The sequence below is a fragment of the Crinia signifera genome, chromosome 7 (assembly GCF_055691185.1).
Source record: "Crinia signifera chromosome 7, ASM5569118v1, whole genome shotgun sequence".
In the NCBI taxonomy this organism is placed as follows: Eukaryota; Metazoa; Chordata; class Amphibia; order Anura; family Myobatrachidae; genus Crinia; species Crinia signifera.
In genome coordinates, this window is record NC_139223.1 from 29800629 (window position 1) to 29827768 (window position 27140).

The window sequence follows — 27140 nt, forward strand, 5'->3', positions numbered from 1 at the left end:
TTGGTTCCCAAGCCTGTATGTGGGTCTCTTTGTCTTCGGTTCCCAAGCCTGTAGGTGGGTCTCTTTGTCTTTGGTTCCCAAGCCTGTATGTGGGTCTCTTTGTCTTTGGTTCCCAAGCCTGTACGTGGGTCTCTTTGTCTTCGGTTCCCAAGCCTGTATGTGGGTCTCTTTGTCTTCGGTTCCCAAGCCTGTATGTGGGTCTCTTTTTGGTTCCCAAGCCAGAGCTGTACTGTCTTAAACTGATTGTATGAGCAGCTCTCCACCTTCACCTTTAAGATCCTCCAAGATCTGGATGAAATATTTGGGATCCATATGGAAGCGGAGCATTTTTGCACTCATTAGGTTGAGAATAGAGAGGACACGGTTCCAGAAGGCTTCCCTCGAGCTGTCAATTATGAAATTGCTCATTGGGCAGTTTAGTTCACTGCCCATGTATGAATATGAGATGTACAGACAGGTTGACAGTGTTTCCATTAGTTCCCGCTTGGTGTCCAGCTCTGATGCAATCACTTCACGGCAGAGCATGTACAGAAACATTAAATTGGTCGGTGTGAGGAAGCCAAAGGGCTGCCAGGTTCCAGTGAGAGATTTGTCTACAGACACCATCCATTCAGCAATGCGTATTGGTGACACCCGCTGCTTGCACCTGCGACAGAGGAACACCGAAAGACAGGCCAGCAGCTCGCCGGTGGATGCTTGCACCTTCTTGCATTCTGGTGGTGATAACTCTTGCTTTTCTTCAGCAGGCTCACAGTCAGGCTTCTTGCATTCTGGTGGTGATAACTCTTGCTTTTCTTCAGCAGGCTCACAGTCAGGCTTCTTGCATTCTGGTGGTGATAACTCTTGCTTTTCTTCAGCAGGCTCACAGTCAGGCTTCTTGCATTCTGGTGGTGATAACTCTTGCTTTTCTTCTGCAGGCTCACAGACAGGCTTCTTGGCAATAGTATCTTGTGAGTCCTGTGTGTAGATTGATAAGTCAACACAGGAGATGGATTTATTTAGGCTCTCATTGACAAGATGGGTAACATCAACCTGGCCATTTATGCGCGGCCTTCTTTTAGTCATACATCGCCTCATTCGGCCGAAGAGCGACTGTCTCTTGGCAGATCTTCCTATCTCACTGTTCTCGATAGCCGTGGGCTTGGCCCCACTTGATGTGTCTTCACCAGGGGTGCTTGCCTTGTGGCAGCATGGGAATGTCAAGCAATTCCACATTCTTATTCAGTGTAATGTTCTTTATAGCACTGATTGTGGTCTGTGGTGGCTCTGATTGCTGAATATACTCCAATAATAAGGGTCTGTTTCCAGCACGTTGTATATGATGCTTCCTGGTTCAGTCCAAGGCAGCAAATGAGTCCAGCAGATTGTAGCCAGAGGTGTTCTCTGCTTACACTGGGCATTGTGACATCACAGGCTGATTGTGACATCACAGGCTGATTGTTATATGTTATTTATGCCACTGATGATATCTAGGTAATTTCAAACAGTGATTAAAATTAGTGCAATATAGAATGTATTATCACCCTATTTAGAGCCCTATAAGGAAGATAATCCTTTTAAAAGATAGAAAATTAGATTGGACATTTGAATAATCTGAGATATAATTAGTTGAAATTCACCAAATAAAAAAAACTATTTCCCGTCAGCATACCTTCCAACATGACCCATTTCAGGAGGGACAAAATGCTCTGTTCCTGGACTTCCTTTCCAGCTGCAGATGTGCAGCTGCAGCACGGTCCAAAATTCTATAGGGGAGCTAGATCAACTGTCACTCCAAACACTGACTACAGCCAGGGACTCACTGACAGTTGGTGTGCCACCCCTCTTGGCACTTTGGGCTGTGCTGTGGCTGCAACTGTCGCTGGCTAGGAAGTCCAGATACAGAGCATTTTGTACCTCCTGGAATGGGTCATTTTGGGAGGTATGCGTCAGTAATGGACCCAGCCTTCTCCTCCTATTTATTTAGAATTGTTTCCCCTTTTATTATGAGATAGCAGCAGATCATTCATGTCTGTGGATGAAACGCTGAGATAATAGCGACTCAATGGCTATTTCCACTGGCATTGTAGTAACAGAAACTGAAGGTGCACTGACTGAGTATTGGGTGTTTGGCGGACACATGTGTGCTTATGGGCCGCGCCTGTGTGCTTATGGACAGCGCCTGTGTGCTTATGGGCAGCGCCTGTGTGCTTATGGACCGCGCCCGTGTGCTTATGGGCAGCGCCCGTGTGCTTATGGGCAGCGCCCGTGTGCTTATGGGCCGCGCCTGTGTGCTTATGGGCCGCGCCCGTGTGCTTATGGGCCGCGCCTGTGTGCTTATGGGCAGCGCCTGTGTGCTTATGGGCAGCCCCCGTGTGCTTATGGGCCGCGCCCGTGTGCTTATGGGCTGCGCCCGTGTGCTTATGGGCAGCGCCCGTGTGCTTATGGGCAGCGCCCGTGTGCTTATGGGCCGCGCCTGTGTGCTTATGGGCCGCGCCCGTGTGCTTATGGGCAGCGCCTGTTTTCTCATATAATATAGTATTAGTAATAACTGACTGTAGGTAATTGTACAGTGGGTCACATGACTGTATCTTTCTAATGCCAAAAACACCAATTCGGTTGCTACAGTGCCTTGCAAAAGTGTTCACGCCCCTGGAATTTTTTTAAATATTTTTGTTGCTTCACAACCTGGAATTAAAATGGATTGTGTGACGGTTTGTATCATTGCGCTCACAGAACATGCCGGCAACTTTGTAGATGGTATTTGTGAAAAGCCCATGTGGTCCTAGACACTGTCGGTCTTATGCTTGTGTCAACCTTCCATCCATGACCTTTAGTGGTGGACCCAATGTATGTTGCCCTAATATTATGCTAGTAAAATGTGCTGTTACACTGAAAGAAATCAGGTTCTCCACCCAAATAGCACAATCCTATTGGTTAAAGTGACAATGCCCTGGAGAAAGCGTTCTACCCCTTGGTCCATTGTCTCTGATAAAAGGTCTCTCTTATGTATCCGCAAAGTGTACAATTTATGCTCTTGTGTGTGTTTGCAGCTGTATGACTTCACAGCCAATGAGGAGACTCCGTGCACTGTGACCTTTCACCCTGCCCGGCAGGCCCTGGCCTGCGGCTTCAGCAGCGGGGTGGTGAGATACTTTGATGTGACGGCTACCACTATGCAGCAGGAACACAAGTAAGTGCGGCTTTCTCACTCCTGGCCGGGGTGTAGCTGTGCTGGATGGAAGAGACAACGGGGTGGATGTAAGAAGGCTCGTTATGGGGGGGACGCGGTATCCGCACCATTATGTGCACTGATACTGCTTCTACCCCATGTATGAAGAAGTGTGGCCCCTGGTACAATGGGCCCCATTCAGGTTGGCTTGGTAAGCTGCAAACTTGCGAGCTTGCATACAGCTCGGCGACTATGTAAGTCACCGAATCCATTCGCAAAGGGGGCGGCACATGCGCATAATAGACCATGCACAAGCGCGGTCCCCAGAGCACCGGGACGGGGCCGAACTCGCACAATTGGGAGTAGACCAGAATCATCCCCAATATTTGTCCTATGTTTAATAGAAATGTACTTTCCCGAAAAGACCCCGTATTGTCACTGGTGCTCAGCGGGAGACCCTTCATTACATCCTGTAGCAGAGCAGATGACGGGCGGCTGTCAGTCACTCCCATCATGACAGTATTTTCTATTGATCTGTTTGTACACCAGGCAGCACCGAGGTGCCATTACTGGCCTTCTCTTCTCTCCTGATGGCGGGCTGATGTACAGTGCCTGCACTGCGGGATCTCTGGCTCTCTACAGCATTGGACACCAGGAACAGCATGTTCTGCGGGTGCTTGGTGAGTGATGACATCATAGCTAGATGGACGCTCACATATTACACAGCGCAATACATGTGACCCGTCACATTGCCCCAGTGCTGTGAAGCCGGAATCCTTATTGATCATCCAAATGCTTCTCTTCACCCCTCTCCTTCACGTACCCTATTCCTTCTGTTCCCTTCTCTTCTGTCAGGCCGCAAAGGTCTAAACGCTGTCTAATGCGCAGGTAACGTGGTGTGCAAGAACTCTGAGCAGGGGCCCCAGTCTCTGTCGCTGAGCATGGACGGATGTCTCCTGGCGTTCGTTGGACCTATCGAGTACACCGTGACTGTCATGCACGGCCGGTCATTAGATGAGGTACTTCTAGAACATTGGCCTTAAGCCCAGTTTAGTGTCTGCCCTCTGACCCCGGTACACCTCGTCCTCATCTTCTGTAGCAGGAGCTCTCTTGGAAGAGCCGGTTCTCTCTGCCTCCTCGTCACTTGTTGTTCTTGTTCCTTCAGCTCCTGCGCATTGATGTCAGCATCCTGGATCTAGGCAGCACTAAGCTGGACTGTGCCCTGAGCCTCGCATTTAGCCCGCTTCGCCCCTATCACTTGCTGGTCTCCACTTCCGGCAACAAGATCTTGTGGCTGGATCCTAAGACCGGACGTCTCACCAGAGAGGTGAGGGTTCTAGACCATAAAACACCAAATTCAGCACTTTGGTCTACATAAACACTGCAGCAGGTTACGCGTTTCGCCAGGAGACCAACGGTAAATGATCGTAATAAATACACATTTACATTTTGGATATCTCAGAAGCAGCAGACTCAGGTGGTACATCTGTCTATCCGCATGTCAGTGTTGGGTAAATGAAGAACCAGATTTACAGGTGTTTGGTAAAACCGTTGTTGTTGTGGTGATGTCCCACATGTAGGTGACACCTCTGATCTTCCTCAGGTGACACAAGTACATAAACAGCACTGCTACACCCTGGCAGTGAGTGACGACAACCGCTTCCTGCTGACTGCTGGGGACCGAATTATCAAAGTCTGGAACTATAGTCTGGCTGGAATCACCCGCCCACAGGTAACGTGACCAAATAACGCTGTCTGGTTTCTCCTCTTTGTGGTGTCATTCTGTGGTTGCTATGGTTTATCGTCCTCCCATGATGCATCTGTGCATTCACGTCCCTGTATCTTGGCTTCTCCCCCCTTTCAGGTGTTCATCGGACACTCGGAACCTGTGCAGCAAGCGGACTTCTCCCCAGATCAGCAGAGTGTGATCACTGCTGGAGACGCCATTTTTATTTGGGACTTCGAAGCGGCCCCCGATGTTCCAGTTAGAAGGTAATTTTTTTTTATTTATGTGCTCCTTTTATTTTGTATGTGTTTTTGGTAACTTTTAATTGTTATTAGCCTGCTAGTTTTTCTTTACTTATATACTAAAAGACAATTTTTATTTTACTAGCTTCAGCCCTGGTGGAGGTTCAACGTTTGGCCGCCAGTTGAGTGTAAATGGTCCTTTACCCTCTGCCATCCATTCCAGCACTGGTAAGTGGATCAGTAGAGTGGTCATTACTGGCTGCAGGTGATTTGGCCGCACCCCATGAACCTAATCTGGTTCTCCCGTAACAGGTCCCGTAGATCAGAGGAGAGATTCCACATTCATCTCTTGTGGAGTGCCAAGGGGCACAGCTCCTCGTCCTTGTATCTCCTCGCCTCCGCGCCTGGATATCAGCCCAGTGCAGCATACAGGTTATGCAGGTGAGAGGAACTATCGCTGTAATATGGTATGGTGCGGTATAGAACACCCCTGTGAGATATCATCTTTGCACTCTTTCATTGCTGTCCTCCCATCTCGCTGCTTGCAGGGCTCCTTTCAGAGTCCGATGATGGGAACGCGGTGGAGGCCGGAGCTGCGCATGCAGAATCTGTGGTGGAAGAGGTGGAATTGCGAGATCCACTGGAAAGTGATGGGCAGTCATCTCTGATCATTATAGAGAGCCAGCCCAATAGGTCCAAGCTGCCCTGGGGTTCCAGGACCATCAGCAGCAGTCAGGGAGAAGGTAATGATGAACCCAACATTGTCAGACAGAATCACCGTAACCCAACGGTGCTGTTGTGCAGAGCAATGCATGTTCCCTGTATGCGGAGATGAGTGCGCGCTAAGCACCTGTCAGAGACGGCTGATTGCTGAGCGGACTATGGACGTCCTTGTCCTCCATACTCCCCAGTTTGTGCGCACATTCTATATAATCTTATCTCCTGTGTTCCTTCATTAGATGTGAGGCAGGAGACGCCCCGTCCTGATGCTTACACTCATTTCAACCCTCGTTTCAAAGCCCCCTGCTTGGCAAAGGTAAGAAGCTCACAGTGGGGCAGATGTATTACGCCTGGTGCAGGGATAAAGTGGAGACAGAGTAGGAGGTGGTAATGCACCAGCCAATCAGCTACGTTTGAAAAATGACAGGCGTTGATTGGCTGGTGAATTGATGTCATTGCACCTTGTGTATTGTACAGGGAATGTGCCCACCTCCGCCCGGCCAGGAAATGTTGCAGCTGAAAGCAGTCATTGGGTACAATGGTAACGGCAGAGGGAACATGGCGTGGAACCCAGATACAGGTACATGATATATATATAGCCTCGGCTCCACATGTCTTATACTGTACGCTGCAGCCACTGTGTGACAGTGTATATGAAAGGCTGCGTTACTGTGATATATAATATGCATGCCTTCTGTTACTGCCCCCTGGCAGAGAGACGTGCGCAACACTCACTGACTGACAGCTTGCTGGACTTGCACTGCAGAAATGCTCCATGGTTGCTCCATACACCTGGGCTGTGCTTCTCCAATCCAGTCCTCAGGACAAACTGACAGTACATGTTTTCCATATCTCCATGTTGGGGCACAGGTGTATTCATTGCTGACTGACACATTTGATAAGATCCACAGGTGGTGCTGATTATTTTACTTGCGATTCTGTGAGACCTGGCCAACATGCACTGCTAGTGTGTCCCGAGGCTTTGCAAAGACACTCACTAGTTTAAGCACAGTGATGTCACAGTAGCTCAAATGACTGCAGTCTCCTCTTTTTGAAATTGAAATTTCTGCTTTCTTTCCACCGTGGCATGCTGAGCTTTGACATTTCATATGTAGAGGCAGCTTTGGGAATATTGCCATGGTCCTATGTCCCCCATGAGAGAGAAAATGGGATCCTTATATTGTATCCTTCTCCGAACCCATTGGGGAACACCGAGTGCCCATCCGGTTTTGCTCTAGTTAAAAGTACACTAACATTTTAACCCCTTTGAGTGAATTTGTCAACATCGTGGGAAATTTGCCAAGCACACATTTGTATCCATCATAATGACCGGTAATGTTACCTTATACAGGAAATATAATCTTTTTTTACACCACATTTTTATTTGCATTTATATAACAAATGAGAGCGACGCTGGCATTATTAGCGGATATTTTGCACATCTCTCACAGAGATAGAATCTGATTGGTTGCTACGGGCAACATTCCATCTTCAATAGAACTCCCGTCTTAGTAAATTTACTACCCCTCCGTGTCCCATTCAGAGAAAAGGATATGATGCAAGAATAACATTTCCATTGTGATGCTGTCCTAAGAATATGGAGGGGTCCGACTGTCCGTAGGGGTGCGAGGGTGTGATCATTGTTAATGGCGGTGATAGGACGTGAATGGGATTGTTAGTGATTGCCGTGTACTGTGCAGGGTTCTTTGCGTACACGTGCGGCTGTGTGATTGTGGTGGAGGATCTGCATTCTGGGATGCAGCGACAATGGTTGGGACACCCCGAGGAGATCTCTACCCTGGCACTGACTCATGATGCCATGGTGAGTATGGCCCAACTGTTCCCTTATTGTCATTTATGTGCATCAATAAATCTACCTTTCTTTCACACCATTATATTGCCTCACTCTTACTTCTATTGCCCCAACCAGCCCCGTTCTAGCCACATAACTCCCATTCTCTACTCCCTCCACTGACTTTACCTGGACGAATCCTCTTCAAGATAAACCTACTGAGTTTTAAAGCCCAACATGAGCAAGGCCCGAGGTACCTGCAGCAGCTTCTGATCCCATACTGTCCCATCCGATTACTGCGATCTGTAGATGAAGGACTTTTAGCAGTATCTAGAATCTCCCATAATTCACCTGCTTTTAGCCATGTGGCTCTGACTCTATGGAACTCACTTCCCCGCTCAGTTCGAGAGGCCCCCACTCAAGAATCCTTTCACAAAACAGATTCAAGACTTTCCTGTTTACTCAAGCATTTACTCAATTCCCTTAAGAATCTCCATGCTCTCTGGAGTTTATGAAAATATTTTCTGTACTTCATTGTTCCTGTATTGTACTACATTCATTCGATCTGTTAAGTGCCTTGAGTCCCATTGGAGAAAGAGCTCTGTATAAATAACATTATTATTATGTTCCGAGCACTGTAGCCTTGTGTATTATTTCTGCCTAGATTCTGGCGTCCTCATCGGGCTCGGGAGATGGGTGTTCTCTGTGCCAGATTAGAATCTGGGACACACAAGAAGGCGTCTGTAAGAAAATCCTGCAGTATCACCAGGCGGAGGTGCAGGCCATGAGCTTCTCCCGGGATGACCGGCTTCTCGTCACTGTCGGTCAGTATGCAGCTCATTGGAGATTAGTCATTGGTCATCCAGCTGTCACATGTTTCTTAATGGGTGCACACAAGGTGCGATTGCCTTGCTATTCGATCCCGATCCGATCTGGATCGACTCGCACATCAAGGCAATCACATTGGATTTGGACTATATCGGACAGATCTGTACTATATAGGTTTGCCTGCACAGGTTATTTTTCTATTTGATATTGATGCCGCGGGGCCGCACATCGGAATCGCATTTGTTTGATTTCCGTTCGATTTCGATTCGGTTTTGATTATATAAGCAGAATAAAATCGAAAAATAGACCACATGGAACCCTGTGTATGAGGCATTACGTACTTACTGAACCATAAGTACTATATATTGTTTAGACTCCCACCATTGTCAGCACTAAAACTGCGGAAGGGAAGGTGGCGTTTATTCTCTGTGATCTGGATCCGCAGCGTTTCCTGAAATCTACTATTAACCTCTGGGTTCCATATAAATGTGACAGGCCGGCGATTACCGCCACATGGATGTTTTTGTTCAGCGTACTAGATATATACACCAAACACACTCGCAGTTCTGACTGAGTTTTATTACCGAAGGGGGGGAGGAATCTTCCGATCAGGCGGCGCTGACCTGGTCACTAGGCTATGAGGGAACCCAGCCTAGCGTACAGGTCTGAAGTAGGCCTTTTAATGCTTGGTCTCGCTAAACAAAATCTATTTCTCTTTCACCTTTTATTTGAAGTCCCTTCGGCAATGTTAAAATAAAATGACTTTCACCCCCCTATTTCTGGCCGGTCCATCAATGGCGGTGGCGGTCTGGGCAGCACTTGTTGGCACTCGGTGCAGTTCTCCCGTAAATCAGTGTTTATGTCTGGCAGGAGATTTCCGGGATGGGAAGCTTGCACTGTGGAGCACCAGGACCTACGAGCTGTTGGCGAGTAGTAAGATGATCCAGCCTGTGCACGCCATCGCCTTTAACCCGACACATGCCAATACTTTGGCTTGTGTGGGCACCGCTGCTGTAAATTTCTGTCGCCTAGAGGAAAATGGGACATCATCTCAGCTGAAGGTAAGCAAGCTTTCCCATTGGACAGCAAAAGCTACAGAATATGTGATTGGTGAAGTCCTGCTGTCTACTCTAGTAAGGGCCTCTGTAATGAACGCTCTTACTTGTGTCTGCTCACTGTGGAACTGGGAGATCGTGTCGGTCCCAAGTGTAGCCACAGACCCATTGATGCATCCATGTCCCCCTCCCTGTCTTATCCCAGTTATACAGAGCCGCGGTACCGGATGAGGTTGGCTCGGCAGAGCTGACGTCCCTCACCTATAACCCCACCTCTCTGCTGTATACGGGCTGCAGCACAGGGCAGGTGTGCGTGTGGGATGCCCAGACTCACCGATGCTTTATGACGTGGGAAGCGGACCAGGGGGAGATCGGTGAGTGCCAGCTCCTTCAGCTGTCCGGCAAGAACTGCGTTCATTTTACTAGAGGATAATTCTTTTATTTCTATCCGCCCCAAGGTGTTCTGCTGTGCAGAGGCAACAGGCTGGTGACTGGTAGTAACACTCGCAGGATAAGGCTGTGGTCCGTGGCTGCCGTGCAGGAGCTGAGAGAGAAGGGGTCCGAGGCCAGGTACGGGAGTTATTGTGTGACTGCGACGCGCCACCAAACGCAGCGATGGAAGGCTTGGAGCATGCAGGACAGGGCAATGAACTGGATCTCTCTGTAGGAATTTACTGTGACTCTTAGGAGAGTAACTGCTGCCGCTATGTAATGGTGATGGGTGCACTTTGCACATTAGTGATCCCCCCCCATGTGAATGGTACAATCTGCCGTTCTATACGCCTGGTTGTTGTTATCCATTATTTCTGGTTGGACTGTGATTTATTGCTTCTCCTCTGTAGCTCCTCGTCTGTCCTTATGGAACAAGAGATGACACTAGATGGCGCCGTTGTCAGTGCGACCTTTGACGATGCCCTGGAGATGGGTATCGTGGGTACCACAGCTAGCACGTTATGGTACATCAACTGGGTGGAGAATAGCAGCATCCGACTCATCAGTGGTCATAGGAACAAGGTACAGACACATTATTCTGGGAGAGCAAATTCATCCATAGGGCTCATTTATCAACCAGTGATCAGACTCATTGTGTTCCAGCCAATCAGCTCCTAACTGTTATGTGGTTGAAAAATTACATTTGTGAGCTGATTGGCTGGAGCCCCATTTATCATACGCACGGTGTTCTGTACACAACGGGTTTTATCACTCGTTGATAAATGGCCCTATAGTTTGGTAACTACTTGATCCCTTCTTAGAACAGAGAATTGTCTGTCTCTGTAGGTGACCGATTTGGTGGTGGGTCCGGGGGAGACGCACTGTGCGACATGCGGGGAAGATGGCAGCGTCCGGGTCTGGTCCCTCCATAGCTGCGAGCTGCTTCTTCAGTTCCAAGTCCTCAACCAGGTACCACCAGCCTCATTGTACATCTCCTGCTCGGGGATCTGCCGTGCCCGGTGTAAGGTTACTGCTATTACAGCATGGTATACTCCTTATGCCACAGAGCTGCTTGTGTCTGGACTGGAGCCGCCATGCCAGCACCGGGCAGAGGATCGCCGCCGGTTACAGCGATGGGACAATCCGTATCTTCAGTGTGTCTAAGACGGAGATGGAGATGAAGATTCATCCTCACCCTTGTGCTGTGACCGCCATTGCCTTCTCCCGGACTGGTTAGTGACTGCTGGGCCCATCCATGTGTCTCTGGCTATGGTTCTTGTGTCAGTGACGGCCATACTTTTATACAGGTGACGTACTGCTGTCCGGTGGGAAGGATGGACTGATGGCCATCAGCAGCCCGCGTACAGGAATGACTATCCGGATACTGAGTGACCACAAGGGTTCCCCCATCACCACCATCCAGTGCTCACCTAGAAAGGTACCAAATGGGCTGTCAGACTGCAGCCTGTACTGTGTTTGCACCCTTGTATTACCTGGTGCACATCTCAGATGTTACAGCTAGGGGGCGATGGAATATGACAGTTACTTATGTTTCTGTCTTTTAAAGCCTGAGGAACTAGGCCTGCAGGGAGGAGAGATCTGGTTGGCGGCCAGTTTGGACAGGCGTGTAAGTGTCTGGGCCTCTGATTGGCTAAAAGACAAGTGCGAACTCTTGGATTGGTTGAGTTTCCCAGCTCCAGACAGTGAAAAGGTGAGTGGTGAGACTGCGGCTGGAGACCGCATTGCATGGTATATATACACCTGGTGCAGTTACACATGTACTATCAGGCTGCTGTATTATACACATGGCCTGTAGCGTTACATGCTGATGTCACGCGAGTCGCCTGTATGTCTCATTATCTGATACATGTTACCGTTGTTTGTAGTCCTGCGTCCTTACATCTGATGCAGGTGCCTAAAGTTTGTTTTGTCATGCAGGAAGCGGAGTCCCCCATTCCAACCCTGGCAGCGTTCTGCCCGTGGCAGCCGGGCACGGTGGTGTACACAGGATTTGGGATACAGAAGGAAGTTCTGTTCTATAGCCTGGCACAGAAGCAGGTACTGCTATACTGGGATGGCACCGGCTGTAACTCTGCCTCCGTTCTCCCAGCTCCTGCCCTCCGCTACTCCTGTAGTCTCATGCTTTCATCCCTGTTCTTCCTCCAGGTGTTCCTGAAAACTTGCCATGCTGTTGCTGTTCTTGTAGCCTTTGCCAGCTGACCAGGCAGCGATTTTAGCCAGGGTCCTAACTATGCCCGGGCCTAGACTGAAAAGCCTAACTAGAAGTAATGAAAGGTTTTCTCATGCTGAGACTTGTAGTGCCACACACGGAAGCACATTACTAATTAGATATGTAATCATTTAGCAATTTAACATTAAGTAAAAGTGAGGTTCTTTACATAGAAACATAGAATTTGACGGCAGATAAGAACCATTTGGCCCATCTAGTCTGCCCCTTTTTTTACCCTTCAGGTAAACTCAACCCTTTTTAATCCTTATTTCTTTGTAAGGATATTCATATGCCTATCCCAAGCATGTTTAAATTGTTCTTTGTGTCATTTTGGCTAAAATTATAGGCCGACACACCACATCCAGCTAACCTCATCATCTGGTAGGTCCCTAATATTCTAATCATTAGGTTCAGGGTGTTAGGTAGGTTAGGGAGTGTTAGATCAGTGGCAGCAGTTACTGTGGTAGGTTAGGGAGTGTTAGATCAGTGGGAACAGTTACTGTGGTAGGTTAAGGAGTTTTAGATCAGTGGGAGCAGTTACTGTGGTGGGTTAGGGAGTGTTAGATCAATGGGAACAGTTACTGTGGTAGGTTAAGGAGTGTTAGATAAGTGGAGCAGTTAATGTGGTAGGTTAGGGAGTGTTAGATCAGTGGCAGCAGTTACTGTGGTAGGTTAGGGAGTGTTAGATCAGTGGGAGCAGTTACTGTGGTAGGTTAGGGAGTGTTAGATCAGTGGCAGCAGTTACTGTGGTAGGTTAGGGAGTGTTAGATCAGTGGTAGCAGTTACTGTGTTAGATCAGTGGCAGCAGCTACTGTGGTAGGTTAGGGAGTGTTAGATCAGTGGCAGCAGTTACTGTGGTAGGTTAGGGAGTGTTAGATCAGTGGGAGCAGTTACTGTGGTAGGTTAGGGAGGGTTAGATAAGTGGGAGCAGTTACTGTGGTAGGTTAGGGAGTGTTAGATCAGTGGCAGCAGCTACTGTGGTAGGTTTGGGAGTGTTAGATCAGTGGGAGCAGTTACTGTGGTAGGTTAGGGAGTGTTAGATCAGTGGGAGCAGTTACTGTGGTAGGTTAGGGAGTGTTAGATCAGTGGCAGCAGTTACTGTAGTAGGTTAGGGAGTGTTAGAAAAGTGTGATCAGTTACTGTGGTAGGTTAGGGAGTGTTAGATCAGTGGCAGCAGTTACTGTGGTAGGTTAGGGAGTGTTAGATCAGTGGCAGCAGTTACTGTGGTAGGTTAGGGAGTGTTAGATCAGTGGCAGCAGTTACTGTGGTAGGTTAGGGAGTGTTAGATCAGTGGCAGCAGTTACTGTGGTAGGCTAGGGAGGGTTAGATAAGTGGCAGCAGTTACTGTGGTTGCTAGGGAGGGTTAGATCAGTGGCAGCAGTTACTGTGGTAGGTTAGGCAGTGTTAGATCAGTGGCAGCAGTTACTGTGGTAGGCTAGGGAGGGTTAGATAAGTGGCAGCAGTTACTGTGGTCGCTAGGGAGGGTTAGATCAGTGGCAGCAGTTACTGTGGTAGGCTAGGGAGGGTTAAGGTGCCCACAGACGCATCAATTATCGAATGCGTTTTGTACTTTTTAAGCACAAATTGCATCTTATGTACAATTATTGGATGGTGTTTATGTTCCCGGGAGCCCGATATTGTATGTCTAAAAAAGTATGTGCTGCACGTACTTTTTAGACTACATCTGAAATTTAACATTACAAAAATGGGTTCATCACATGCATCCAAGTGCACATCTCATAGCAAGCTGGAAGAAAAATTGTATAGAACCATTGTACAGTCAAAAACGCATAGCACAGTACAATTGTAGCGTCTGTGGGCACCTTTAGATCAGTGGCAGCAGTTACTGTGGTAGGTTAGGGAGTGTTAGATCAGTGGTAGCAGTTACTGTGTTAGATCAGTGGTAGCAGTTACTGTGTTAGATCAGTGGCAGCAGCTACTGTGGTAGGTTAGGGAGTGTTAGATCAGTGGCAGCAGTTACTGTGGTAGGTTAGGGAGTGTTAGATCAGTGGGAGCAGTTACTGTGGTAGGTTAGGGAGTGTTAGATCAGTGGCAGCAGTGTTAGATCAGTGGTAGCAGTTACTGTGTTAGGTCAGTGGCAGCAGCTACTGTGGTAGGTAAGGAGTGTTAGATCAGTGGCAGCAGTTACTGTGGTAGGTTAGGGAGTGTTAGATCAGTGGGAGCAGTTACTGTGGTAGGTTAGGGAATGTTAGATCAGTGGGAGCAGTTACTGTGGTAGTTTAGGGAGTGTTAGATCAGTGGCAGCAGTTACTGTAGTAGGTTAGGGAGTGTTAGAAAAGTGTGATCAGTTACTGTGGTAGGTTAGGGAGTGTTAGATTAGTGGCAGCAGTTACTGTGGTAGGTTAGGGAGTGTTAGATCAGTGGCAGCAGTTACTGTGGTAGGTTAGGGAGTGTTAGATCAGTGGCAGCAGTTACTGTGGTAGGCTAGGGAGGGTTAGATAAGTGGCAGCAGTTACTGTGGTTGCTAGGGAGGGTTAGATCAGTGGCAGCAGTTACTGTGGTAGGTTAGGGAGTGTTAGATCAGTGGCAGCAGTTACTGTGGTAGGCTAGGGAGGGTTAGATAAGTGGCAGCAGTTACTGTGGTCGCTAGGGAGGGTTAGATCAGTGGCAGCAGTTACTGTGGTAGGCTAGGGAGGGTTAGATCAGTGGCAGCAGTTACTGTGGTAGGTTAGGGAGGGTTAGATCAGTGGCAGCAGTTACTGTGGTCGCTAGGGAGGGTTAGATCAGTGGCAGCAGTTACTGTGGTAGGTTAGGGAGTGTTAGATCAGTGGCAGCAGTTCCTGTGGTAGGTTAGGGAGGGTTAGATCAGTGGCACCAGTTACTGTGGTCGGTTAGGGAGTGTTAGATCAGTGGGAGCAGTTACTGTGGTAGGTTAGGGAGGGTTAGATCAGTGGCAGCAGTTACTGTGGTAGGTTAGGGAGTGTTAGATCAGTGGCAGCAGTTACTGTGGTAGGTTAGGGAGTGTTAGATCAGTGGCAGCAGTTACTGTGGTAGGTTAATGAGTGTTAGATCAGTGGCAGCAGTTACTGTGGTAGGTTAGGGAGTGTTAGATCAGTGGCAGCAGTTACTGTGGTATGTTAGGGAGTGTTAGATCAGTGGGAGCAGTTTCTGTGGTAGGTTAGGGAGTGTTAGATAAGTGGGAGCAGTTACTGTGGTAGGTTAGGGAGGGTTAGATCAGTGGCAGCAGTTACTGTGGTAGGTTAGGGAGTGTTAGATCAGTGGCAGCAGTTACTGTGGTATGTTAGGGAGTGTTAGATCAGTGGGAGCAGTTTCTGTGGTAGGTTAGGGAGTGTTAGATAAGTGGGAGCAGTTACTGTGGTAGGTTAGGGAGGGTTAGATCAGTGGCAGCAGTTACTGTGGTAGGTTAGGGAGTGTTAGATCAGTGGGAGCAGTTTCTGTGGTAGGTTAGGGAGTGTTAGATCAGTGGGAACAGTTACTGTGGTAGGTTAAGGAGTTTTAGATCAGTGGGAGCAGTTACTGTGGTGGGTTAGGGAGTGTTAGATCAATGGGAACAGTTACTGTGGTAGGTTAAGGAGTGTTAGATAAGTGGAGCAGTTAATGTGGTAGGTTAGGGAGTGTTAGATCAGTGGCAGCAGTTACTGTGGTAGGTTAGAGAGTGTTAGATCAGTGGGAGCAGTTACTGTGGTAGGTTAGGGAGTGTTAGATCAGTGGCAGCAGTTACTGTGGTAGGTTAGGGAGTGTTAGATCAGTGGTAGCAGTTACTGTGTTAGATCAGTGGCAGCAGCTACTGTGGTAGGTTAGGGAGTGTTAGATCAGTGGCAGCAGTTACTGTGGTAGGTTAGGGAGGGTTAGATCAGTGGGAGCAGTTACTGTGGTAGGTTAGGGAGGGTTAGATAAGTGGGAGCAGTTACTGTGGTAGGTTAGGGAGTGTTAGATCAGTGGCAGCAGCTACTGTGGTAGGTTAGGGAGTGTTAGATCAGTGGGAGCAGTTACTGTGGTAGGTTAGGGAGTGTTAGATCAGTGGGAGCAGTTACTGTGGTAGGTTAGGGAGTGTTAGATCAGTGGCAGCAGTTACTGTAGTAGGTTAGGGAGTGTTAGAAAAGTGTGATCAGTTACTGTGGTAGGTTAGGGAGTGTTAGATCAGTGGCAGCAGTTACTGTGGTAGGTTAGGGAGTGTTAGATCAGTGGCAGCAGTTACTGTGGTAGGTTAGGGAGTGTTAGATCAGTGGCAGCAGTTACTGTGGTAGGTTAGGGAGTGTTAGATCAGTGGCAGCAGTTACTGTGGTAGGTTAGGGAGTGTTAGATCAGTGGCAGCAGTTACTGTGGTAGGCTAGGGAGGGTTAGATAAGTTGCAGCAGTTACTGTGGTTGCTAGGGAGGGTTAGATCAGTGGCAGCAGTTACTGTGGTAGGTTAGGCAGTGTTAGATCAGTGGCAGCAGTTACTGTGGTAGGCTAGGGAGGGTTAGATAAGTGGCAGCAGTTACTGTGGTCGCTAGGGAGGGTTAGATCAGTGGCAGCAGTTACTGTGGTAGGCTAGGGAGGGTTAAGGTGCCCACAGACGCATCAATTATCGAATGCGTTTTGTACTTTTTAAGCACAAATTGCATCTTATGTACAATTATTGGATGGTGTTGATGTTCCCGGGAGCCCGATATTGTATGTCTAAAAAAGTATGTGCTGCACGTACTTTTTAGACTACATCTGAAATTTAACATTACAAAAATGGGTTCATCACATGCATCCAAGTGCACATCTCATAGCAAGCTGGAAGAAAAATTGTATAGAACCATTGTACAGTCAAAAACGCATAGCACAGTACAATTGTAGCGTCTGTGGGCACCTTTAGATCAGTGGCAGCAGTTACTGTGGTAGGTTAGGGAGTGTTAGATCAGTGGTAGCAGTTACTGTGTTAGATCAGTGGTAGCAGTTACTGTGTTAGATCAGTGGCAGCAGCTACTGTGGTAGGTTAGGGAGTGTTAGATCAGTGGCAGCAGTTACTGTGGTAGGTTAGGGAGTGTTAGATCAGTGGGAGCAGTTACTGTGGTAGGTTAGGGAGTGTTAGATCAGTGGCAGCAGTGTTAGATCAGTGGTAGCAGTTACTGTGTTAGGTCAGTGGCAGCAGCTACTGTGGTAGGTAAGGAGTGTTAGATCAGTGGCAGCAGTTACTGTGGTAGGTTAGGGAGTGTTAGATCAGTGGGAGCAGTTACTGTGGTAGGTTAGGGAATGTTAGATCAGTGGGAGCAGTTACTGTGGTAGTTTAGGGAGTGTTAGATCAGTGGCAGCAGTTACTGTAGTAGGTTAGGGAGTGTTAGAAAAGTGTGATCAGTTACTGTGGTAGGTTAGGGAGTGTTAGATTAGTGGCAGCAGTTACTGTGGTAGGTTAGGGAGTGTTAGATCAGTGGCAGCAGTTACTGTGGTAGGTTAGGGAGTGTTAGATCAGTGGCAGCAGTTACTGTGGTAGGCTAGGGAGGGTTAGATAAGTGGCAGCAGTTACTGTGGTTGCTAGGGAGGGTTAGATCAGTGGCAGCAGTTACTGTGGTAGGCTAGGGAGGGTTAGATAAGTGGCAGCAGTTACTGTGGTCGCTAGGGAGGGTTAGATCAGTGGCAGCAGTTACTGTGGTAGGTTAGGGAGTGTTAGATCAGTGGCAGCAGTTCCTGTGGTAGGTTAGGGAGGGTTAGATCAGTGGCAGCAGTTACTGTGGTCGGTTAGGGAGTGTTAGATCAGTGGGAGCAGTTACTGTGGTAGGTTAGGGAGGGTTAGATCAGTGGCAGCAGTTACTGTGGTAGGTTAGGGAGTGTTAGATCAGTGGCAGCAGTTACTGTGGTAGGTTAGGGAGTGTTAGATCAGTGGCAGCAGTTACTGTGGTAGGTTAATGAGTGTTAGATCAGTGGCAGCAGTTACTGTGGTAGGTTAGGGAGTGTTAGATCAGTGGCAGCAGTTACTGTGGTATGTTAGGGAGTGTTAGATCAGTGGGAGCAGTTTCTGTGGTAGGTTAGGGAGTGTTAGATAAGTGGGAGCAGTTACTGTGGTAGGTTAGGGAGGGTTAGATCAGTGGCAGCAGTTACTGTGGTAGGTTAGGGAGTGTTAGATCAGTGGCAGCAGTTACTGTGGTATGTTAGGGAGTGTTAGATCAGTGGGAGCAGTTTCTGTGGTAGGTTAGGGAGTGTTAGATAAGTGGGAGCAGTTACTGTGGTAGGTTAGGGAGGGTTAGATCAGTGGCAGCAGTTACTGTGGTAGGTTAGGGAGTGTTAGATCAGTTGGAGCAGTTTCTGTGGTAGGTTAGGGAGTGTTAGATAAGTGGGAGCAGTTACTGTGGTAGGTTAGGGAGTGTTAGATCAGTGGGAGCAGTTACTGTGGTAGGTTAGGGAGTGTTAGATAAGTGGGAGCAGTTACTGTGGTAGGTTATGGAGTGTTAGATAAGTGGGAGCAGTTACTGTGGTAGGTTAGGGAGGGTTAGATCAGTGGCAGCAGTTACTGTGGTAGGGGGCTATAAAGTGCTAAAATAAGTGTGTTACACTGTGATGCTCTGACCATTACAAATCTCATTAGATATGTTTGGCGAGTGCACCTACTTTTCTTTCTATGGGTCTAGTTCAGACCTGATTGCAAAGCTGCTTTTTCAGCAAATGGAGAAAACCATGCTGCACTGCAGGTGGGGCAGATGTAACATGTGCTTGTGTCTGTGTGGTGTTGTGTGTCCTACTGTATATGGCCTCTGCTGATCTCTCCGCATTGGCCAGGTGGGGGGGATTAACCAGTACACAGAGTAGCTGAGTGTGGGGTAGAACAGCGAGGGTGTCTCTCTGCTGTTAGATTACAAAAACAAATGGAGGAATAACCGAGCTGCAACTGGGAGCGGAGGACATGTCAGGTTGCTGCACAGTTACCGCCTGGACTCTCTATGCCACTGATTCCTTTCCTGCTATTTATACATATGTTTGTAATATTCACTACACAAAACAGCCTGTGGACATCCCCACCCTGACATTGCCTCTCTCTCTCTTCACATCTCTCTCCTACAGGTCCTGCTGAGTATCCCACTGTCGCATTTCGCCACATCTCTCTCCATGTCACCAGCAGCCTCACTCCTAGCCCTGGGCAGCAGCGGTAAGTCCTCAGATATTAGATATTCAAGTTGGAATAAGCAGCCAAAATTACACTTTCTCCCCCCCCCCCCCCCCCTGTTGCTTCTGCCCGCCTCCCCATCACCTCCGCTCTGTCAATCATGCGCCGGAGCTCCCCAGACCCCGGGGATGTTCGGGGGGACTCTGGAGTGCTCAGGAGTTCAGGCTCTCCAGCCGCCGCGAACAACCTCGAGTCTGCCGCCTGTGGTCACTGCTGTGACTGGCGGCGGTGGCAGGGGAGCTCATCCGGAGCGAAGGTGAGGCGGGGGCTCCTACGTTCTGTGGTAGGTTTTGCTGGGGCAGGACAAATTTGCCCTGGTAGGTTTGTCCTGCCCCAGCATAACCCACCACTCAAGGGGTTAATGACTCTTCTAATGGATTCTAATGACAATGTAATTGCACAATAGATATGTTTTTGTCCCCATTAATTATTTGTCTAAAATAATTAATTAACACTGCTTCTCAGTGTTGTGTGCACCCGTGGCCACTAGATGGCGCCCAGCAGAACAAGTCCAGTGCTGCTCCGTTCGGTCATTTTGACGCGCGCCGATAACTATTTACTAGTTTATAATCAGATCAAATGTCGTCAGTGAGCAATTATTTTAGAAATCTCACAATATATTATAGTAAGGTCATTATAACGGGGGTATTCCATGTGTAGGTCATGACCCTGTACCGTTCTCGGTCAGCTCGACTGAGAACATGCAGGCGGGATTCAATGTCCCACCTGCCGGGGAGGGAGAAGGGGGCGTGGCCGGGAAGTGACGAGCTGCAGCCGACCGCTTGTGAAGTCGGGCTCGTTCTGCCGAGAAACCCTGCTCAATGCTGTCTGGTAAGACAGCATTGAATAGGGCCCGGCGACCATCTCCCCCATGGGCGATTGAAGACCCCCCTAAGACTTAATACAGGTTGTAGCAGGATGTTCTCTGGACATTGAGGCTAATTCAGTCCTGATCGCACAATAGTGAATTTGCAGAGGCCAGCGTTCAGTTACGCAGCTGCCCCTCTCGAGGGAAATCCCGACATGCAAATTAACCATGGAATGATTGTTACACTGGGAACCGAGGCTCAGAGTAATCAGGGACTTATTCAGCGGCTGCAATGGTGAAAGGGATATTCGGCCTGGCACTAGTGTCGCACACCCTCCCCTAGCCGGTTACCGCCCACAGACACATATTTCCTGTCAATCACCTTATGAACGGCTTGCCTATATATAAATGAGCAGGATTTGATTGCAGCGCGGCCGCGGGCATGCATACTACGGGCTGTACGTATGTGCAGTCTGTCACTGATTAGGTTCTTCAGGGGTTTATAAGCTGCTGTGTATTTGGGACGGGTGATGGGCGATACAGTCTGATGCTGCCCATAATTATATACGATTATCCTTATACGTCTAACATCAGCCAGCGCTATCACATAAGCCATTCAATGGATTACTTCCATTCTACACCTTTGGAAAGTGGTACCTTCATTTATAGTAAGGAAATTATCCAGGACATTCACCATCTACTAATAATTGCAAATTACAATTGGTTAATCAAGTGGCTCCAAAAAAGTGGCTCACCTTTCCCGTTTCAAGCTACTTCGTGCTCAAAATCCCCTAGTGTGTATGGGCGGACTATGAGCAGTGAGACTGATAATCGCTGACAATCACCCTGGAAATCTCTGGGCCAGTGTGAAAATTTCTCAGTTTGTATGCACTAAGTGATTTATTGGCCAAAAACATTCATGGGCAAAAACGCTCAGTGTATGTACGCACCTTCAGGATGACATCACCCAGTGTATGTACGCACCTTCAGGATGACATCACCCAGTGTGTGTGCGCACCTTCAGGATGACATCACCCAGTGTGTGTGCGCACCTTCAGGATGACATCACCCAGTGTATGTACGCACCTTCAGGATGACATCACCCAGTGTGTGTACGCACCTTCAGGATGACATCACCCAGTGTGTGTATGCACCTTCAGGATGACATCACCCAGTGTGTGTGCGCACCTTCAGGATGACATCACCCAGTGTATGTATGCACCTTCAGGATGACATCACCCAGTGTGTGAACGCACCTTCAGGATGACATCACCCAGTGTGTGTGCGCACCTTCAGGATGACATCACCCAGTGTGTGTGCGCACCTTCAGGATGACATCACCCAGTGTGTGTGCGACCCTTCAGGATGACATCACCCAGTGTATGTGCGCACCTTCAGGATGACATCACCCAGTGTGTGTACGCACCTTCAGGATGACATCACCCAGTGTGTGTGCGCACCTTCAGGATGACATCACCCAGTGTGTGTACGCACCTTCAGGATGACATCACCCAGTGTGTGTACGCACCTTCAGGATGACATCACCCAGTGTGTGTGCGCACCTTCAGGATGACATCACCCAGTGTGTGTACGCACCTTCAGGATGACATCACCCAGCGTGTGTGCGCACCTTCAGGATGACTTATAAACACAATTTACTCCATTTAATATTTTGTTTCTAAATTTCTCAATTACAAAATTTTGGGAACCACTGGATTAAAATGTGCATATAACCTAAATGTTGTATTGTGTCAATCCTAATTTCTAGCAAAAAAAAAAAATGATAAGAATCCATCTAATTAAAACTATTTATTAATGTACTATAGGAATAAGTTTTCTTAAATTTATTTACACAATATTTCGCTTTTTATGCTCCTTGGTTTCCCCGCCATGGTAACCTGCGTTACTTCTCCACAGAGCGACTCCTGCGCGTCATTGACTCGTCCACGGGCACACAACAAGACTTTTCAGCTCACGACGACTGCGTACATCTCTGCCGAGTATCTCCTTCAGGCAACCTTCTCTTCACCGCGTCCTATAACCAAGTGCTTGTCTGGGACATACAGAATTCATAATGCACCGTGTAACTCTGGGGGTCCTGTAGCTAATCCCACCACTGTCCGGACAGTCGCCCCAATTACTGCTCTCCAATACTAGAAGCTAGATAAGAAAGTGCCTTTTGTATATACACCGTGTAAATATTTGTTACCTTTGCCATAATGTAATGTTTTATTAGAATTTTTTAATTTAAATAAAAAAACTAAAACGGTATAACGCAGGGGGGTTATGGGTCGACATTGTGAAGGTCTACATACATTAAATCGACAATGGGAAAGTAGACAAAGAATATCGACATGACATCGTATCAATGTACCGCGTCCCCTGGCATGAGTCACTGCCCTCGCCATGCTTCGGGCGCGGTGACTCGTTTCTCTGGGCACACTATTATATTCTCCCTCTACGCCCCAGTGGATGTAGGGTATGAAATAGCTCAAATAAACATGAAAAACCTCATGTTGACCTTTTGACTGCCGACCTTCCCATTGTTACCTAATGCTTGTGTTGACCTTTAGTTGTCGACATAATGTATGTCGACCTAGCGATTGTATTCCCGCAGGAGCTACTGGAAGCTGCTTTTATGTTTTGTACATTTTTTTATTTTTATTATTTGTTTAGTGATGTTTTTATTGCATTTTTGATAAATATTTGAACAGATGGATTTTTCACGTTTTTCTTCTCAGTAAGTTTTGGCGTTTGCGCGCTGTGCGTTACTATTGTGTGTAAGACGCCGATCGCTACTGGCGTTCCAGGTTTGTGTGAAGGTTCCAGGTTTGTGTGAAGGTTCATATAGTGATAAAGGGGTTAGACAAATGCTTAGAAGAACAAGTATCCAGGGATATAACCATTAATTATAATGTACAGATGGAGCTCATCTCAGTTTTTCTGGGAATCGCCGGTGGAGAGACGCTCAATCCGACAGGGACGCTTGGGCGTCTCACACGTACGCGCATCCCCTGCATTTGGTGGTGGGCGGCAGAATCCCTGCCCGTCTCCGCTTCAGAGAGACAGGCAGGGTTAGGGGGAGCTGGGGGCAGCTGAAGTGGGCGTCGGAGGGCTCCGTCGGAATGGGGCACGAGAGTTTCGTCTCGTGCACACGCCCCTCCCCCTTTCCGGTGGATTGCGGGGGCTGGCAGTTGGCAATTCTATTGCCAGACCCCAGCTAAAAGAGAGGTGCTCTATCTGTTCTTATTCCTTTCTGGTCTAATATACAATTTTGGGTATCGGTAGATAGATAGTGAATTGATTTGGGTCTATTTTAAAATTCTATTCAACATTAAATCTAATCTGTGCACAGCAGTAATTTATGAATAGGTTGAATTTGATGGACTAATGTATTTTTTCAACCTCATCAACCATGTTTCTAGTCCAAAGGTGTCTTAATAATAATTAACCCCTTCCTGACACAGCCAGTTTTTGCCTTCCTGACAGAGCCCTTTTTTTCAAATCTGACATGTATCACTTAAGTGGGGATAACTTTTTTTGCTTTTACTTATCCCAGTGATTTTGAGATTGTTTTCTCGTGACACATTGTACTTCAAATTAGTGGTAAATTTGGGTCGATACAGTCTGTTTTTTTGTGAAAAATACCAAAATGTCGTTAAAAAATGGAAAATTTCGCAATTTGCAAAATGTTAAATTTTCTGCTTGTGAGACAAATAATCATACCACTCAAAATAGTTAATAACTAACATAGACCATATGTCTACTTTATGTTTCCATCATTATTTCAACTTCCTTTTAATTTTTTTGGACACTAGGAGGCTTACAATATGAATAGCAAATTCTCAAATTTTCAAGAAAATTTCAAACACTGATTTTTTTAGGGACCAGTTCAGTTCTGATGTGACTTTGAGGGACTTGTATGTGAGACACCCCCATAAATGATGCCATTTCAAAAACTGCACCCCTCACAGTATTCAAAACAGCATTTTGGAAGTTTGTTAACCCTTTAGGTGTTTCACAGGAATTAAAACAAAGTGTAGGTGAAATTTCAAAATTTCATTTTTTTTGCAGATTTGCAATTTTAATACATTTTTCTAAGGAACACAGTAGATTTTACTAGAGAAATGTGACTAAAAATTGATTCCCCCAATTCTTTTGTTTTCATAAATATCCTATATGTGGCCCTAGTGTGCACGTTGACCAAACCACAGGCTTCATAATAGAAGGAGCACCTACTTGATTTTGGAGCCTCCTTTTTATGAGATTATTTTTTAGGCACCATGTAGGTTTCTAGGCACCATAAGATGCTAAAATTTAGGAACCCCCCCACAAGTGACCCCATTTTGCAAACTACACCCCTCAGGGAATTCATCTAGGGGTATAGTGTACATTTCAAACCCCCAGGGGTTTCACCAATTTTGATACAACTGGGCAGTGAAAATGAAAAATTACATTTTTTTACACAAAAATGCAGTTCTGGCTCAATTTTTCGGTACTTATGTAATATCTGGGCTCCCGTTTTTCTTATGAGACCGCGTCCCCTCGCGGGGCTCGCTGCGCTCGCCACGCTTCGGGCACGGTGTCTCGCTGCGCTCGCCACACTATATAAAATCAACTCCATGCGTAGTTGGATAGTAGGGGTATGAAAAAATGGGGTGCATTTAACATGGGAGCCCAGATAATACATAAGTACCAATTTTTCATTTTCAGAAGGTATGAAGGAGAAAAAGCACCCCAAAATCTGTGCCCCAAGTTCTCCCGAGTACGGCAATGCCTCACATGTGACCAAAAAATACCATTTGGGTGCATGGCAGGACTCAGAAGGGAAGGAGTGATTTTTGGATTTTGCAGCTCAGATTCTGGTGGAATGTTGGTGGGTGCTATGTCACATTAGCAAGACCCCCCAAGCACCAATACAGTGGAACCCCCCCACAAGTGACCCCATTTTGCAAACTACACCCCTCAGGGAATTCATCTAGGGGTATAGTGTACATTTCAAACCCCCAGGGGTTTCACCAATTTTGATACAACTGGGCAGTGAAAATGAAAAATTACATTTTTTTACACAAAAATGCAGTTCTGGCTCAACATTTTTCATTTTCAGAAGGTATGAAGGAGAAAAAGCACCCCAAAATCTGTGCCCCAATTTCTCCCGAGTACGGCAATGCCTCACATGTGACCAAAAAATACCATTTGGGTGCATGGCAGGACTCAGAAGGGAAGGAGTGATTTTTGGATTTTGCAGCTCAGATTCTGGTGGAATGTTGGTGGGTGATATGTCACATTAGCAAGACCCCCCAAGCACCAATACAGTGGAACCCCCCCCCACAAGTGACCCCATTTTGCAAACTACACCCCTCAGGGAATTCATCTAGGGGTATAGTGTACATTTCAAACCCCCAGGGGTTTCACCAATTTTGATACAACTGGGCAGTGAAAATGAAAAATTACATTTTTTTACACAAAAATGCAGTTCTGGCTCAAAATTTTTCATTTTCAGAAGGTATGAAGGAGAAAAAGCACCCCAAAATCTGTGCCCCAATTTCTCCCGAGTACGGCAATGCCTCATGTGTGACCAAAAAGTGGCAGGACTCAGAAGGGAAGGAGTGATATTTGGATTTTGCAGCACAGATTCTGGTGGAATGTTGGTGGGTGCTATGTCGCATTAGCAAGACCCCCAAAGCACCAATACAGTGGAACCCCCCACAAGTGACCCCATTTTGCAAACTACACCCCTCAGGGAATTCATCTAGGGGTATAGTGTACATTTCAAACCCCCAGGGGTTTCACCAATTTTGATACAACTGGGCAGTGAAAATGAAAAATTACATTTTTTTACACAAAAATGCAGTTCTGGCTCAAAATTTTTCATTTTCAGAAGGTATGAAGGAGAAAAAGCACCCCAAAATCTGTGCCCCAATTTCTCCCGAGTATGGCAACGCCTCATATGTGACCAAAAAATACCAGTTGGGTGCATGGCAGGACTCAGAAGGGAAGGAGTGATTTTTGGATTTTGCAGCTCAGATTCTGGTGGAATGTTGGTGGGTGCTATGTCGCATTAGCAAGACCCCCGAAGCACGGTGAAATGATGAACCTAATAATCCATAGATGTGTGGTATATTTTAAAACACTCCTTTATACATAGGCCGGGTTTGTTGGGGCAAGTTTCACAGTGGAAAATAGTTTCCTTTCTTATTCCCTTTTTATAGCAAACTTTGCACCTTTTTTGTGTCCTGCCCTTTCTTGCAGTGGAGGGGATTTCGTTAGGAAAATGCTGCCCTGGTACAATACGGGGGCCAGTACTAGAAGTACTGGGGCCCTCTGCCTGCTGGTTCCCAAATATTAGGCCCTTTATGACTTCCTCTTGAAAGTGCATAAATGTCCCCCTCTGGCTGGTAGAACGGAATAGCACGTAAGCGTTATACAGTGCCATCTGGATGATATACACGGCCAGCTTCTTGTACCAGATTTTTGATTTCCGCAGGGCACTGTACGGCTTCAGTACCTGATCTGAAAGATCCACTCCGCCCATGTACCTATTGTAATCTAGGATACAATTAGGTTTTGAGGTGTGGGTACTGGTACCTCGTACAGGGATGGATGTGGTACTGTCTCCATGAATTGTTGTCAGTATAAGGACATCCCTCTTGTCCTTATATTTGACCAACAACATATTTTCGGTGCATATTCCCCTGCTTTCACCCCTTCTCATTACTTGGGCAATGTGCGTTTTTGGGAGGCCTCTTTGGTTCTTACGCACAGTACCGCAAGCTGCTGTACCTCTTGAACCAAGGGCCTTAAACAGGGGGATGCTAGTGTAAAAGTTATCCACATAGAGGTGATAACCTTTATCCAGGAAGGGGTGCACTAAATCCCAGACAATTTTTCCACTAACACCTACGAGGGAGGGGGGGCATTCTGGCGGTTCAATTCTTGAATCCTTCCCTTCATATACCCTAAACCTGTGGGTGTACCCTGAGGTGCTTTCACACAGCTTATACATTTTTATGCCATACCTTGCCCTCTTACTGGGAAGGTACTGGCG

The 27140-nt window shown here is 47.2% G+C and overlaps 2 protein-coding genes and 1 long non-coding RNA gene across 3 annotated transcripts in view; 2 read left to right on the plus strand and 1 right to left on the minus strand.

Annotated features, from left to right (window-relative positions):
- Positions 1-234: 234 nt before the first annotated feature.
- LOC146021133 (cyclin-dependent kinase 5 activator 1-like) lies at positions 235-1215 on the minus strand. Its single transcript, XM_083154932.1, has one exon. It carries the CDS (start codon positions 1213-1215, stop codon positions 235-237), a length of 981 nt encoding a protein of 326 aa, XP_083011058.1.
- A 1037-nt stretch (positions 1216-2252) lies between these two features.
- LOC146021134 (WD repeat-containing protein 90-like) overlaps positions 2253-27140 on the plus strand; it is a 31836-nt gene continuing 6948 nt past the window's right edge. The window contains exons 1-21 of the mRNA XM_083154933.1: positions 2253-3172; positions 3701-3831; positions 4040-4187; positions 4251-4273; positions 5432-5560; positions 5668-5862; positions 6079-6155; positions 6317-6419; positions 7540-7661; positions 8296-8455; positions 9330-9520; positions 9720-9888; positions 9973-10084; positions 10357-10528; positions 10793-10915; positions 11013-11178; positions 11254-11384; positions 11514-11657; positions 11885-12004; positions 19182-19293; positions 22010-22137. Coding sequence (XP_083011059.1) covers positions 2859-3172; positions 3701-3831; positions 4040-4187; positions 4251-4273; positions 5432-5560; positions 5668-5862; positions 6079-6155; positions 6317-6419; positions 7540-7661; positions 8296-8455; positions 9330-9520; positions 9720-9888; positions 9973-10084; positions 10357-10528; positions 10793-10915; positions 11013-11178; positions 11254-11384; positions 11514-11657; positions 11885-12004; positions 19182-19293; positions 22010-22137 — 2970 coding nt within the window. The 5' untranslated portion in view covers positions 2253-2858. The remainder of the gene's footprint in view (positions 3173-3700; positions 3832-4039; positions 4188-4250; positions 4274-5431; positions 5561-5667; positions 5863-6078; positions 6156-6316; positions 6420-7539; positions 7662-8295; positions 8456-9329; positions 9521-9719; positions 9889-9972; positions 10085-10356; positions 10529-10792; positions 10916-11012; positions 11179-11253; positions 11385-11513; positions 11658-11884; positions 12005-19181; positions 19294-22009; positions 22138-27140) is intronic.
- Positions 4321-5343, plus strand: LOC146020001 (uncharacterized). Its single transcript, XR_014450707.1, has 3 exons — positions 4321-4478; positions 4755-5143; positions 5265-5343. It is a non-coding gene; the product is annotated as an uncharacterized LOC146020001 (long non-coding RNA).

Coding starts and splice junctions, on each gene's coding strand:
- LOC146021133 (XM_083154932.1), bottom strand. CDS start 1,215: ATGTGGAATTGCTTGACATTCCCATGCTGCCACAAGGCAAGCACCCCT.